This window comes from Papilio xuthus, unplaced genomic scaffold (genome assembly GCF_000836235.2).
Source record: "Papilio xuthus unplaced genomic scaffold, Pxut_1.1 DF829129.1, whole genome shotgun sequence".
Lineage (NCBI taxonomy): Eukaryota > Metazoa > Arthropoda > Insecta > Lepidoptera > Papilionidae > Papilio > Papilio xuthus.
The window spans coordinates 3,092,610-3,110,232 of record NW_013529520.1 but is presented as its reverse complement, the minus strand read 5'-3'; the positions used below and the strand labels follow the sequence as shown (position 1 = coordinate 3,110,232).

Genomic DNA, 17,623 nt, shown 5'->3' with positions numbered 1-17,623 from the left:
GTGATACGTCGAAGTTGACAAGCATTCGTTACTAGTCAAAGAGGTTCATTGACATTCTTAACATTAAAAATATTCACACCTTTAATTGGGATTGGGGTGGCTAGCTTATTACTTGTTACTTTTTGTTAATTTTCATAAAATATTACAATGCATCACTAAACACTTGAGCCGCCACTTCTAAATATCAATTACAAAAGTTTTGGGAATAACAACATATTAAATATGATTCTTCATTAAGACAATAAAATATATAGCTTTTGTTGCGCAATGTACCATACGTTTGTTAGTTCAATTACGCGTGTCTATTCAATTTATGTGCATAGAGTTATTGTAGCGAGCAAGGTTTGCTTTTGATGCAGTCAGTTCACGCTTAATTACCAGCACGACCTTTGTCGCCCCGGGTACTTTGGGCTCGTTTAGCTTAGGCGGGAGGTCGCTCGACCAATCACTTTTTGCAATTATTGACGTGTGCCACAACTAAGTACCTTTTCCTATGCTCTATATTCAATGCGTCATAGAATTAGTTTTTGCTTCTACTCCTGAAATGTCAAGGAGACTGCAATTTAAAATTAATACATAAATATCTTATTACTAAGTGCCCTCCAATGAGAATTTTAGCGATCACTGGTGTATTGTTTAAAAAAAAATAGTATGTTGAAAAGAAGTGACATGTTGTAAGCCCATAAAAGATTAAACTTGTTGTCGATATTCAATTTTATGCATTCATATAAATATTTCTTTAAAGTATCATTAAAAATATGTAAATGAAAAAGTAAAACACGTTTAAAAATTATCTTTTGTCAATTTTATGTCAAAACAATTTTTAACCAATTCATCCGATGGTCAATTTAAAAAACGGACGAGTGATGAATTAATGGCTTTCGCATATGTAACTGCAATAAAGTTTAATGTCAAATATTTGCGCTTACTTAACACGAAAACAATTACTCTTCAATAAGAATTGACATCCTTAAACCGATAAAAAAGTTAATATATACAGCGTATGAACTTTTATGCCATGTTCTACTCTTGGAAATATAAATAAAATGGATGTCACTCGTTAACAAAATAAATATTTTTATAATGAAAAGACTTCTTGTGATAACATCTTTAGGTAAACCGAATACGGTATGTTTCATTGTTCCACTTTGTTGTTTCAGTCGCTCGTTAGTCCCTTAACTTATATATAAAAAATAATTTCATCACCATCTCCTCAATGAAAATTAATTAGTCCCATTAAAATGTCGTACTTATAAATCGACCATAATAACAGTTATGAAGCGACAAATTGTTTTCTTCGAAGACAGTAACACCCCTTGTATAATTTAGGTCTCCTTGTAGGCAGTGTAGTGCATATGTGCGACGCCCGCGTAGCGTTTTGCAACTTACGGGGCCCATCAGGTGCGTGCACTCAGTTGCATAAATACTATTGCGACAGTCGGATCGCGGTCACTGCCGCGCCGGCATACCGCTAAGGGCAAACGGCCCCTTCCCACTATGTACGATCTGGACCACTGAATCACACAATCTGTCTTACATACTTTACATAAACCACAATTTCTAACTATGGAATTAAAAAGTAACACTTTTACTATGCGTTAAAAATTGTAATACGTTTAACAAAACTAAACTAGGTGACAAAATAATAATGGTAAGCGATACTTAACACGGCACGTTGAAGATGATGAAGAAACTTTTTACTAGTGTCATTTATGGAACTAAAATCTCGTTATAAGAATGTTGTATTAGTAATTTTAGTGTCAAACGAATTACAAAAGCATTCGCCGCGCCCTGACTTACATCGACAGCACAGTCGTAATACCCTTTTCCGGATAGGTTTTGGCATACTTTTACACGTCACTTACTCATGCTCCCTTTAAGTAACTGATATGAACAAACTTTATACTTAACGATGTGGATGGATGGATTTACTTAAGATGTAAAAAAACCGCATTTTAATCAAGTCCTGTTTCAGCACTGTTGTTTTATATATCTAAATTATAACGTGACAAAAATTTGTAAAAACTATATAGTTGTAAAGTTTAGGGATTTAGGCGTTAGATGTAAGTGATAACATATAATTTGGTATAGCATCACAATACCAAATTATATATGCTTTTCATATTTATATACATATCTGAAATCAATAATTAAAAACTTTTTTCTAAAAAATGTATTCTTCATTGTTCGTTGTCATTGGCCACCACAAAAGTTGATTGTAATGTCCTTGTGGAACCGCAATGAGTATGCTTAATGGTTCGAAAAGTTACAAATCCGCGCTAATGTCTGTTGCACATCGCAATAATTTCTGCGCTACGACTGCAACACTCTCTACTATATTAACTAATTTGGAATGTTTTACAAAAAATCAGAAAACAAGTTAATTTAGAGGCAAATTGTACTTTTTAAATAACTAAAATTGATCAGAAGAAGGCAAGTGAGCAAAGAATAGTATACTTCTAGGACTTCGAAGACCTTCATACACTCGCTTTAAGGCACTATATGATGTACTCTTAATTATTTCAGTTGTATTAATGAATGTAATTTATTGCAGCGTGTGACTACATGCGGTCCGGCATGCGGGTCGGCAGGTATGGGTCCGGCAGCGGCGGGCGCGGTGCGGCGTCTAGCCTCCAGTCTGCAGAGCACCAGCACAGGCTCGCTGCCCGACTATGGCACACAGATCGTCGACCCCTATCGCCTGCTAGAAGACGACCTCAACGGCATCTATGAGGACATAAGATCGGTTAGTGATCACCTAAAATATTTCATCTATCACACTTCTACTATTATACACTTATGTTTGTACGCTTATAAAAGGGTAACATATTGGTTTCCTAACAGCCAAATTCCTAGCAAAATAAATTTTGACTTATGAAATTTAGAACTTCATGAGTTCGGTGAAACGGAGAGTCAATAAAATAACTTCTCTATAAAGGCCTTCTCTATTTGCTTTTATGTCTTTAATTAATGTGTGTCCCAGCTTTTAACATAAAATACTTAGAATTACTTATTTGCTTTAACTAATGATACTTCATAAGTGAATTAGTCTTAACAGTCCGCGAATCTTGTAGTTTGAAGTACACATTCAAATTTGTTGGACTTTTACAGTGTGAATGTTGGTACTACAATAGAAGACCGTTTATTTTGTCCCACTTAATTTTTAACTTGTGTTTAGTGGGAAATAAATGGTTACCTTGACTTGACAATGAATGATTCGTAGAAGTTTTTTTTATCATGGATTTATACGAATAATACGTTTTTGTAGTATTTTGATCGCAGTTTATTTTATCTTTTGATATCTATTACGGACCGTGATAGTTGATATGATATAAATGCGGACATTTAGAATTATTTTACATGTGATTCTATAAATTTTACCATCAAACAAGGTTATGATAATAGTAAATACAGAATAGCTAGTTTCAATCAAGTCTTTAACAATTAATGTTTGTTGGTACAGGTCATTGTGTTGTCCATTGATCTGGAAGTGTGTCAAAGACACGACGTGATAGCACGCGAGTGGGCGTTGCTTGTGCAATTCACTCATCGTTATATTACTTAGCGATCTTGTTATTATAAGACTCAAACTTTATAGGAGCTCGTGGCTAGCTACAAGCGCATGTATTTGTAGGCGGGTTCTATACATGCTCATAGACGAGTGCAAAAGGGTGTGCTTCTTGGGTTTATTCCTGCCGATACTTAAAATTGCACAGCGGTTTGTTCTAATTTGGCGAGCTGCCTTGAAGTTTGAATGGTACTGTAACAGATTAGTTGTTAATCAAACTACGGATTATATATTTCTATATAACCTTGGTGCTTTCAGATACATTTTGAATTGTGTAAATACATACGAATAGGCTAGAGTAAATAAATAAATTTGAGATTTGAAATACCTAAGTTTTAAAATTGATAATTATAGTAATAAATTGTAGGGACGGTGGACCAGTTACTTATGTAAGGATTGATCAAGCATTATGTTCGTAAGTGTAACTACTTGAGCGTAAACATACACGTTTTTGTGGCAATTTTTTTTTGTTTAGAACACTTGTTCAATTTCATTTCTAAAAATAGACCTATTCAGATCGCTTAGCTGTCCTGTTAATAACGTGGTATCTCCAATGCACTCGTAATAATGGTATTTTTTGCATAATATTTTCGCAATCTGTTTCCACCGAGTTAAGTTTCTTCAACTCTACATATACACGTTACAAGAATAGATCGCTTCTGTTCTAAGCCGTACCGTAACCGCTTATACGGTAGATACGGCTCGCTCGTTCGCCTACTTTCTTGTTTGGAAAACTCGTCTAAAACTAGGCCCATACGTGAATACCGTGCCTCTCATTTCTAAACGCTGGTTTCCTTGGTGTCACTCTTTTTTAACATCATGAACGTTGGTGGGACTATGAAAGTTCAACTTTCTTGGTACTAATCTGGCCGCCTGTCGATTTTATAACTAATGTTTTTATAAAGGCAGTTGACGAAATTTTAAAGGCAGGTTATGCCATCGTTTTCAGTATCTTATCTTTTGGTATTACAGTCATTTCAATCGAGGTTAATGTTTTAAACCAGTTTTATCATTTAATGTTACATAAAATTTATCGCAACAGTTAGTACGTGTACCGCAAAATATGTACTCCCTAACGGACATCCGTTATTACTAGTACTATTAGTAGATAGATGTAATATCATGTGCAATTTTTCAATATATTGATATTTTTGGAAGTTCCTTCCTAAGGCACAAATCCGTTTTAATGACATAACCAGCATGCGTTCAAGCCATGTATGCCAACATATTCAATTTTTGAAATAATGACTGAGTATTCTTAGATGACTTAAAGTCCTATGTCCCCGAAGTGGGGCAGAGGGCGACCACAGTGCGCCGCCAGTTCGCTCTATCTTGGGCTCTGCGTTTGGTCTCAGGCCATGTCAGACCGATTGTCTTCATGTCGGCAGCTACTGAGCGCCGCCAAGTTTGTTTAGGACGGCCACGATAGGATTCTTAGGTAGTGATTACTTAAAACTGCAATGATTAAGTAACATTCTAAATTCTGTTTTAGGCCATTTTGGGAGAGTTTTTTTTATCAAGATGGCAAACGAGTGAGCGGCCACCTGAAATCGCTGAGATAGCGAAGCGACCGCTGCCCATAGACATACGCAATTGCATATGCGTTGCCTACCTTTAATCACCGGAGGAGAGGATGCACAGAAAGAAAACATTTTCCCTTTCTATGCATCCTGTCATCCGGAAAGTCCACTTCCACTTTCCATCCTTTCCTTATAAGAAAATGGGTGGGAAGGGAAAGAGGACTAAATGAGGCCTCCGGGACGCACACTCATCAGACGATACGCTGATTAGCTTCCACTTCACGCCTGTCTTCTGTGTGGTCGTGGTATTTCACCGGGTGAGCCGGGCCAATTCGATAAACCGATATAATAAAAAATAAACCGTCTGATAGGTAACGTACAGACAAGTCATGTAGTGTAAAGAACCACAGGTTCATGATTGCACCAGGGCTTGCGAAAACTAATAAACCTGTGGTAACATTGTCTTAAAAATGAATGTCACAATTAGTAGAGCATAAACTGCATCCGAAGCGAAACATAATGTCAGTGCAACTCACAGATTTGTCTCAAAAACAATGGTAATGACACATAATTATAAAGTTCTATGAACGGATGTTAGTTTTGCAAGCGACCCTTATTATATGCATCTGGTTTTTTATGCTGCGGCCATCATAGTAATGTCTTACGAAATACAAAGTGCAGTTGTACAGAACAAATTAAGAAAATGAAAACTAAATAACATTAAAAAGTAAAGTTTTTTAACATTAAAAGTAACAGTGGTAGAGCCCGCTTTAACATCTTCGCACGAATTGGCCCGGCTCGCCCGGTGAAATACCACGACCACACAGAAGACAGGCGTGAAGTGGAAGCTATTCCGCTTTTCGTCTGATGAGTGTGTGTCCCGGAGGCCTAATTTAGTCCTCTTTCCCTTCCCACCATTTTTCTTATAAGGAAAGAATGGGAAGTGTAAGTGGACATTCCGGATGAGAGGATGCATGGGAAGGGAAAATATTTTCTTTCTGTGCATCCTCTCCTCCGTCGATTAAAAGAAGGCAACGCATATGTAATTGCGTATGTCTATGGGCAACGGTCACTTCGCTATTTCTGCGATTTCAGGTGGCCACTCGCTATTTTGCCACCTAATGTTATAAAAAAAAATTGTTACTAGAAAAAAGTGGACATAATTACATCATGTATAAAATCTTGTTCTAATGATTTATTTTAAAATTATCATTCATTTTCGTTCTATTATAATACTTACTAAATATTATTGTGTTGTAGCTAACCGCGTTTTAGTGATGTGCTAAATATCAATTGTTGAATTTGTATCTCAGCCAAGGGCAATTTATGCAACGCGGATATTATTTTTCAGGTCATTGACTGTTTGTTAATTCGTCTGTCATTTATTCCGCATTGAACTATTATATATATTACTGTATAATAAAGTAGTTGGTGCCACAGTTTTTTATGTTACTTATGTTGTTGAAAGTAGAGATTTCTTTATTTTACATTATCAGAAAATATGGAAGTTGAGCCTGTCGGTATTCGTAATAGATTCTAGAAAACGAAAAGGTCATTGACATTACCTTGGTTTGAGGCCATGAAACCTCTTAAGTAGAGGCCTATTCATGCAATAGATATCACTGCGTAATTTAACAATGTTGAATTGGCCAATTTACAAAAGTAAAGGTTTTAACCTTCCTCGGTCGGTGGAACTCAGATGATAATCATCTCTCCACACTATAGAATTTATAAGGAATTTTGTGGTTTGTAAAAATTAACATCAATTCGACTATATGTCACCTTGAAATGAAAACAAAATTTTACTTAACCTAACTAAACTAACATAACCTAGGTAAAATTAAAATAAACCTATTTATAGCCTAGATGTGGGCTATTGGAAGGGCCAATTTTTCGACTTTACACACATTTGTTCTTATTTTTTGACCTAGAAAACTGAAGAATGTTGTCAAAGAGTTTGTCCTTGTATATCCATATTAAAACAAGCATATGACGTGTGAATGTGTCGATTATTTAATCAAGCATTACGCAGCAGAACTGAGTAGCCTTCTGGTGTAATTTTCAGAGAGACGCGACGCGACGTACCATCGCGACGCTAATAGAGTTGCGCCTCGCAGCCCGACACTGTTGTAATATGACATTGACTGTTCGTGTCCAAACAAAGATTTACACATTTTGTTGATATATTCTAATTTTATGACATTTGGACGCAATGCGTACCTTAAACAGGCGCCTTAAAGAATTTTCATATTTATTGTTTGTAAATATTGCGGACAGTAAACTAACTTTAAAGAATCGCTTTCAGATTAAAACATTCGCGTTGTTCAACAAATCATTTACATTTTACGCCAACTTTCACTTATTTTACACATGTATACAGAAAAGTCATCAGGTTGACTAACAACAATATGGCCAAAACAATGTACTTTCAACAAGGTTGCATCCCAACCTCCAATCACACTGTTTATAAACATGGTCAAGTAGTAATCGTTCGTAAGATAACATCATCAATAAACAATATATTACCGGTCAAGCGAGAGGAGAACTGAGAAAACTAAATAAATATTGGAAAAGGTCAAAAGCAGATCAATATGTGCAGCTGTCGAATAACTACTAAAATTCTGTTATATTGCAAGCTTCTCTTGATTATTATTTACGCAGCATTAATATTATTGAGGTGCAGTGATTGTTGCACAAGGCGCGGGCTCGTTCGGCTTTGGCCTCGGCTTTCGCAATTGCTCTTTGTCGGATTCACCAATATAAATGCATCGTATCCTTATCCTATAATAATTTCCTTCCCATCTGTAAATAGAAATTTCATAAAAAATTTTTTTCTTTAGTATTATATTTAAACATTATAACAAGCTGCATCATTCTTTCCTGCGGTATTTAGTAGTCATTGTTGTTGTCATTGATTAACATAATCGTGACACACTTCTCTCGCTTCATTCACATCATAATTATCATTTACGTTAACTAAAGACTTAATAGGCATCATCGTCTTCAGCAATAAGCTTGTAGCATAATGATAAACAGAAAACAAGACCAATGAAATTTGTATAAACGGAGTGATCTGTGAATCCTATCAATTTAAATAAATAAATTTTAGCAGTCGCTTAGCATTTATTTCTCATATTAAAACCATACTAAAGTATTGTTTTAATGGCCGTTAAACGATTGCATGTTGAGTAGTAAAAGATTCTTTCAATTTAAATTAAAGTTTGTCTGTAAATATGATGTTAGACTACATTAACCTAAATTATTATCATTTATATTCATATTTTGCTTTGATATAAATTTGAAACAGCTCACCGTGCTGTAAAGTAACTTATTTGTTACACAATAAGATATTTGAATTGTTAATACATCTCCGCAGAAGACAGGTGATTAACAGAATTCTATAGTGTAACGCTGTATGGTGGCAGTTGGGATATGAGCACTTTATTACCATATGAATGCTCTGTGGTAAATGAAATAAGATACAATTGTTCGACAAATTCTTGATAGTAAACTTATTGCGATTGAAAAGTACGATAGCATATTGCTTTACGAAAGTATTTTAGTGTTAGAATTCATAAAACTGCAAATGCACGGATGAACTCTAATACTTCAAACAATATATCTTTTTTAATGCAGGCTTCTTTTGTTTGGAATGTAGTTATTGCCCGGGAAACTTCGCCTCCGGGAAATTGACCATCAGATAGATGTTTTCAACAGGGTTTTAATTGTTTGTTTATAAGACCATTTCATTTTGACTTCTTTGTTACTATAGTATCGTTCAATTATACATGCTTATTCATTTTAAATAGTAAATTGGACACTATATTATTACGCCAGCTCGAAGGACGATTGTCTGAATACGTCAATAGCTTTATAAGTTTAAGTTATATGATTAAAAAAAATATATCCTGAATATTAATAATTTATAATAACAAAGAAATACATTGTAAGGAAGCTTATACCTAACATTTTAATACAAAAATTACAATAAATTAAAGTAATATGTAAAAACCTTGTGACACATTTTATCTAATTGCTTACCATTCTTACAATAAACTGCTTTGAACAATAAAATTACTTACATCTGAATGTTATTATTTAAAAAAAAAATCACAGTTATTCTCTTTGTCGTTTAAATTGTTGCGACAAACTTGCGGCGTCCGTCTGTGGTAAATGATCGTTACAAAATCACGATTACTGTTTCTAAATTAAGTGTTACAGAGTTTATGAGGCCGTTTTAATTTTAAAAGGCTTTTTGCGACTACTTTTTACATTTACATTTATATTTTTACATCCATTGCCGACTGCGCCACGAAGAGTTGACATTATGGTAGAGCTTTAGTATAGAAATAATACGGGACAATTTAATGGGTGATCACTTAAAGACGCTGAATTAAGAAGAATACCATAAATATGTTAAAAGATTACATTATTTTTCTTAACAAAACGTTGTTGTCCAACAGGAACTGGAACGAAACACAAACCAAGCGGAACTGAACACCATAGCTACATACTACTTCGACGGACAGGGCAAGGCGCTCAGGCCGATGGTCGCTATACTAATGGCGCGAGCTGTCAACTACCACGTCTACGGCGAAAACAGGTCAGTTTTACATCACTACTTATCACATACAACCTTATGGGCAGAAGGTGGCAAGAGTGCTATCGTTTCGCTTTATATTGAGTTATTATTTTTGTTTTATTTTTGTGTATATGGCGTTACGCTGAATAAAAAAAGGTTTAAAGAATTCTATGTACTTAATGCATTAATATTAAGACTTTTTTATGCCATTATTTCTAGGAAGCATTCAGGGCTTGTGTCAGATATTTTTTAACATTACTTTAAATTACATTACTTAAATTAAAAAAAGGTCGTATGCGTTATTTAGAAATCTTTGCTAAATATTGTTAATCTAATTACAAGCATCATTAAAATTTAGTTCCAATCAAAAATGAAATATTATTTTAATGATAATGTGGCCATGAAAAAGTCATCAAGAGAATATTTAAATAACAATTGACTTTAACTTAATCGTTTACGTTGTTAAAATATACTTTAAACTCTATTTTATATCTTAAGTACTGTTTAATGTCATTATTTCGGCGATCATGTTTTCGATACATGATTTAACCACACATCACTTGTAATTATCGTATTTTAACGAGAAATGAATGATTTTCAAATTTTGTTTAATTTGGAAACTAACGTTATCGTGTTTTCATTGTCTTTATGTATCTATAGATCACCTCGGTTCTCTCGCTACTAGTCTTATAAAAAAAAAATGAAACTTTAAACTTGATATAGTGTGAATTATTTTTTCAAATAATGCTGAGTCATTAAATATAAACATAAAACCAGTATCTGTTGAGTAGTAACACTAAAAGCAAGGTCGTACCAACATTCAATGAACTTATTGCACAATTTCAAGTCCGCGCTTTTCGATTGCATTCGCTCATCACAAGAGGCATAGTTCAATGTCTATCGGACCTTGATCGTAGCGTTTTGTTTTGATAACTCTCACATCTCAATATTTCTTCACACGGCATTCATTGAAAACGATTGTGATTTAATTGTGCATAACTAGCTATCGTAAAGAAATAAAAAACCTAACGTAATTATATCTACTATGTCTGTAATGGTTGCTGTTTGAGTGTAAATATTCGTTTTGTTTTATCGTATTAGATGTGAAATTAAAAAAAGTTTTTTTAACAACCTTTGGAATATTACTGAATATGGATGATATCTTCTCATTTTCACATTAGTGGTAGAAATCTTGTGAATTCCTGCATACAAACAAATAAGTAAGTTAAGTAACAATGGGAATCATTCTATTTTCCTTAAGCTTATCCCGTGATGTCAGACTATTCAAGTTAGTTGAAATAGGATGAGGAAAATTCCACAGTGAAATGCATTTGCCTACAATATACGAAGCAGTTTAATGGTTTTGTTCAATTTCATTAATACATTCACGTTCCTGATTTAACTCGCGATCTATTCATGACTGGAATATATAAACTGAAAGGTGTCATTTATCCGTATCGTTTCTTTTTGTATACGTAAAGAAGGAAACGTGATGAAAACATATCATCGCGTTTCGCTCTGTTTGTCTTAAGATGTTGAGTTGCCATTACTAAAGATCTCGGAGAGGTATAGCTTTATATGTTTTAATCTTCATGGTCAACTGTTATTTATTCCACCAGCGTTAAAATAAATTTAATTTATATTGATGCAACAAATAAAAAAGACGGTCTACATATGTCTTTAAGAATATAAAGTATGAACAAACTAGTGAAAACTTTATTTAATAATCAATATATTGTTTATGAATTAACTATAAGCTATTAGAAATTAATTTATGAGTACATCATAACCCTAGTTTTTGCTTTGCTGTGTCTTGTAATAGATTATCTACGATGCTAACATATTTCAATAACCTTTCGACAAAATTATATGTAAGTATTATCTAAAGTACCTTCTGCAAATACTGTCATTCTATTTACCGTTAAACAATAACGACTTTATACCGTTGAACAATAATGAATCTTTTTATTTATTCGTTCTTTCGATGCATCCAAATTACCAAACGAGTATTTCGTTTGTATTATAGTTTAACGACATAACTTTTAGAAGTATAAGCAGTCAAAAAAATTTATGTTCATAAAATAACTGATTAACATTTCTTATTTATAAATCTATTACAAATAATTTATTATCATAAATAAATAATTCATTTGATGAAAACCTTTGTTAATGAGTTGTAAAAATATTTGCTCGTAAAAAAATGGGATCCGTATTAAATATTTCTTTATTTATTCAAACATGTATTTACATTTATTTAGTTTGTTAATTAATGTGTTGAACAAGTCTTGAATGACGAAAACTATTGTTTAAGTTAGTGGTTTTTAGTCTATGGTTACGAATTATGTAATTTGTGCTGCCAACCAGTTTTTAAACATTGTTTTGTGTATCTTGGTTAAAAAGAGTCATAAACGTCAAGGCTTACGAGCCCTCTCACACTTACATATGTGACAAATAGTAGCGCCCGCAAATAAAATATTCGCTATCAAATCCTACTTAACTCAGTCATTACAAAGCATTATTTATTAGTGTTGTTTTCTGATCTCCATCAGCTATTTTCTTACTGCTAAAATAGCAATAGAATGTGTAGGTAGAAAAGAGTATTTAGTTTAAGTGATAAAGAAAATATTAGCTCCAGCTCTAATGTTAACAGTATATTTACCAATTGATGCAAAATTATTAGGATAGTGTTTGCATGCAACCGTCGAATTCACAGTTAAGGCTTTCGTAAACCACCCAGTTCCAAATGTTTTGCATGAAACAGCAATTCTCTATTATTTCACGCTATAAGGTCGCCCTGCCCTGTATATTTATCCTCTTCTGCATTCGCCGTTACAATAAATTCTAAGCTTATAAATTTCTTAATAATGTAATTGAGATATAGTTTTTTTCCTTTAATATAAGGAAAATGTTAGGTTACAAAGTAAAGAGGTTTTTCGATTTATTTTTTTGGAGTGTAGCAGTGTAGTTTTGTGCAACTTGCATGCACAAAAGATTGACTTTGTATTTAATGTTATTGAGAAGAATGCAAATATTTGCCCAATTGTAGATTTAGTACGTGAAAACAATATTACTTCTGCTTAAGTAAAGATTAAAAGACTCTGTGACAGAACATATCGTTGTCGTGTATTTTGTATTTTATTGTTGAACACTTAATTTTCCCGAATAACTATTCTTTTACAATTAATCTAATAATCAATAAATCTTTGTTACTTGTTATTAGTTTCATGGTATTAATGTTGTGTTCATGATACAGTGCACTGCTGCCGTCACAGCGGCAAGTTGCGATGATCAGCGAGATGATCCACTCGGCGTCACTCATCCACGATGACGTCATCGACCAGAGCGACTTCCGGCGCGGAAAACCCTCAGTCAACGTGCTCTGGAATCATAAGAAGGTAAGCTTACAACTTGTTATTACGTAATATCTGCATATTTTGTACTAATACAACATCTAAAAAGTAATTGAATAAAGCATCGCTATACAATATGCCAAGCATCAATAGAAAAAATTCCATTAAATCATGTTGGATTATCTTAACTTGAAAGAAAAAAAAAATTAGCTTATAAAGTTTTCTTAAGTCCTTTGTTTATAATAATATTAAAATTCACTAGTTGTTTGAGGTTTTGCGTAATCGCGTTATTAGATCATTCTTGTTTAGCTCTATTGTTCCTTAAGCTCGTAAGCGTGATGTTAAAAATCTTAACAGACTTTAGTAGACGACTAGACAAAGAAAATTAGCAGACGACATAGGTTTACAGAATTCAGTACAATTGCAGTTAGTTTCATAGAAAATTGTTTAAGAAATCTTTTATATCCTGCAGCAACGATTTTATTAGTATACTTAACACATTGAATGCATCAAGTTATTTAACGCCTTTTCAAAGTTAACCGGAACAACAGTCGCAAACATAAATGGTAGTATAACTTCTAGCTAATAAAAACAATGTAAAAATTATTTTTGTCTTCGGAAAATACGTTTTAGATATGCTATGCAAATTAAATATAATACATCTGTATTTATAAATATAGAGCTGGTTCATAATGATGTGAATATACGTCGGAGAACGTCCCATGACTTGAATATTTTATGACTTACCTAATAAAAACTTAATAGATATCTATTGTGATGTCAAACGTCTGAGCCATCTGTAGATTTGAAGTTTTAGGTAACCAAGTGAATTAATACTATTGGTTTTTTAATTATAATAAAAAAATCATTTGCTTATTTCTTACCACCTGTTAAGGTTAGCTTAAGATTTTTTAGTCAAAATAAAATGGAACAGGAATTCTCAAAATTCGAATCTATCAAAAATAATTTGTGATATAGATATGAGTATATGTTTCACGCCAGGTCCACGCAAAATCCGTTGTCTCTACCTATCCCTATGGGTTACGGGCGTGTGTTATATTCTTGTTGTTGTATATGTTTAACAAATACATTAATTTCTGGTTTCTTTACTACTTAGTCTATACTATGGTTGCTAATTTATATGCTTGTTGTGTTTTTGTTTATAAATAGTGAGCGTAGTACATTAGTAATGAAAAACCCTACAATTAATTATACTTGAATTAACATTGTTATGCATTGGGATGATCAAGTCGCGACATCTAGGAGCCTACGTGCCGCATAAATAATCCTGGATGGTGATAATTTATTCATCAATTAAACATTAATCGTATCATCGTCGTACGGGATTTACATCGTGTGTCTTACTAACCAAAATAATCTTCAAAACTAAAGATAACGGGAAATGCTAGAATTAAAACTCAAACTTTTATTAGAATTTAGTTATCATTAAATATAGGTTTACTCTATAGTTTACACTAAAATACGTAGACTCTATCTAAGACCAGGAAAAGGGTTTTGACAGACAGATGGATTGACAACAAAATGATCCTATAAGGGTTTGGTTTTTTTTTCCTTTCGAGGTACGGAATCCTAAAAAACAACTATACAGGATTTATGGGATTAGAGCATTTGAGCAAGCAATTGCCAAAACTTTTCAATACTCGAGACTTATTTTGCAAATGTTACATGACCGTACGTAACATGTCCATACCAAATCTGGGTTAAGATCAAGTCGTTTTAGCCTAGTATTGTTAGTCAGAGTTTAGCTTTGCAACGTTTACAGTCAATGGAATTCCTTCGTTGACTCATTCCTTTCTCTACTTGTAATCGTCAAAGAATCTAAAGTCTTTGTGAAAGATAGAGATCTTTAGCGAAGTATACGTTCTCTTTAGCAATGTTGACTTTGAGTACCCACGTCGTTTACCCATTTGTTGCGTAAACATTAATCTGTTTGATTTCTACAATTTCATACTTACTTTGAACATTACTTTATTTCGAATAGTTTATCATCAAGTATTATACTTTCCTTCTTGTATGTATACTTATATTTTAAATAAAAAAGTATTAGGATTTACCTTACCTGTTTATTTTGTTAGGACTCAATAACAACTGAGAAAGTATTTTCTATACGGGCACTATGAGGCGAAGCATTGGCTTTTATTTTAATGTACATGTCGTGTATATACATTTGACTGCTATCTCTTTTGGGATAAAAGGTGGTACTTTTATTGACTAATATCGACTTGGGTTGGCTAGTTTTTATAAGGGATATTTTCAAATAAAATTTCGCGCCTTATCTCTTTTAGACATGTTTTCCATTTGAGTACCTATTACACACATTGATTTTATATACCCTTGACATAACCGTTCGTTGTCTATGACATCATAACCTGGCTTAAAAGATACACTTAAATATTATAAAATTATAGAGTAGATTATATAGGAAAGTTCTCTAGTCTTTACTCTAAAACATTACATAATCCGAGGAAATAAGTAGAAACGTCGACGCACTGTAATTGAACTTGAATAAGAAACTCATTTAGGTCACTGAGTCAGGAGCAGGTCCGTGCTCCAGTTATATAAAAAAAGAATAATACGATCTGTGGGAAGTAGTCCGCATCATCCGTACTAACAATATAAGTCGCTGAACCTTTCTCTCGTGCGTTCGAGGAAACGAGACGGAGCTACTTTATCGTGTTATGTATTGACGTATTGAGCTAATGAAAGCTTACAAGGTAATATAGCTCGTAAAATTTGATGAATAAAGATGATAATTGATTGAAAAGTTTGAAGTTTTGTTGTAGCACCCATAGCACGTTTGTGGTGAGATCCGATGCCTGCGAGGCGATGGTCGAAAGCTGGCGACCCCCGGTGAAAGTTCCCCTCGGCACTTTAACAGCGTTTTTGATACCACCTCAATTTATTTTTACTTCATATGTTTGATAACTTATAGCCCCATAGCCGATGTACGTCTTTTCTGATAACCCATTGTTTTAAACTTATCTCTTTTATTTGTTAATAGGGAAACAGTTGTCTGGGTATACAAAAAGCCTGTTTAAATTTATCAAATCTAACTAAAAGATTGATCTTGTGACTGGTTAATTTAAACAAAAAAGATAATGAATACTTAGCTTGATAGAAGTACTAATGGGATGAACAGGGATTACACATTTCCATATATTTCGTAGACAATAGACCTTATTATTATGGAGCTACAGTTTAAAATATCTTACTTCTTACTAATAAAGTATAAATGCGAACGTTTGTATGGACGTATGGATGTTTATTAGAAGGTATCTCCAGAACGGCTGCATAGATCTCGTTGAAATGTGGCATATATGTAGAACATAGTCCGGAAGAAAACATATGCTACTTATCCGCGCCGACAGTCTTGGGCGAAAGTTAGTCATTTTGTAAAATCAATAATGAACATGTAATTAATAACTGCTGTGTTTATATTTCAATAACAACATTTTACCAATAGCCTAAATGAGCGGTTAATTTCGTGCAGCTAAATCTGTAGTACAGTTCCTCGGTATATCGATGTCGGCTGTCATGCAAATGGAGTACGTGCATGTAGTATTACGCTTCGACACGATCGTTGTGCAATAATTCCCTCTTTAAATAAATATATTTGTTAAAGCTATTCCGTCCATTAGGTTTGTCAAGGCGGTTTTCGTAAGGCCTGACACAATATACGATCGGGGTCACTTTTATTTAATACCGGTGATCGTTTACTGAATTAAACTGATTTTCTTATTTTACAAAAAGAATACTGCATTTTTCTTTTTTCATACTTTATGCTCTTATTTGATCAAATCAAGATAAAAATAAAAAATTACGTGGGAATAATCTAATGTGATTTTATTGTTTGACATGACACATACGCGAAATTCCTATACACTGAATGGTTGTGTATTTATTTCTTCTTGGTAATAACCGTAACTTTATAAAACGTTATAACTCTACACGTTCGGTTTCAAAGGCACAGTTTTATCAGTGTATTTAAATCTATACAATAGAATTCCCAAATGATATGGATCGTTCATTGGTATTCCCTCGCCTTAAACTAATTTGAATAGAAACGGTATGAAACAAAGGACGATCCTGCGTAGAGACACGGAGGCCCCATTAGATCGGAACCTATTGCAGTGGAATCTCGTTCGTCTTATTAACGTAACTTGTACGCGCTCCGCGTTGGCAGCCGTCCTTCACGAAAAAATGCCCAGTACGAATGCGGTGCGGCGCGCGCTGATGTGATCTCACACGTTCATAGGAATCGATTACAAGCTTATAATGTCATTCACGTTGCTTCCTGTCGGTTTCTGCAGCTCTGGTACATTTATGGCTGATGACATTTATGTCAGCGGTCAAGTCATTCCAGTAACAAATGCTAATACTGTAACGTACTTATAATCCCACTGGTAATTAACACTTTACAACTCATGTAAAATATTTGACAACGAGAAACTGCTAATGTGATTTAAGCGAACTGCTCTTGACACATTAATTATCATTTTATTTCCATGATATTGTATGAAAATGCGAAAACTAATTTGCACATACTCGCGGATGTTTTCTTACCGCTAAGGCTCAGCCAGAG

The 17,623-nt window shown here is 33.7% G+C and overlaps 1 protein-coding gene across 2 annotated transcripts in view; it reads left to right on the top strand.

Moving 5' to 3' along the window:
• qless (decaprenyl diphosphate synthase subunit 1 qless) overlaps positions 1–17,623 on the top strand; it is a 37,830-nt gene that overhangs the window by 7,955 nt on the left and 12,252 nt on the right. For both annotated transcript variants that reach the window (XM_013316486.1, XM_013316495.1), the window contains exons 2-4: positions 2,555–2,746; positions 9,552–9,691; positions 12,924–13,065. In XM_013316486.1, coding sequence (XP_013171940.1) covers positions 2,555–2,746; positions 9,552–9,691; positions 12,924–13,065 — 474 coding nt within the window. The remainder of the gene's footprint in view (positions 1–2,554; positions 2,747–9,551; positions 9,692–12,923; positions 13,066–17,623) is intronic.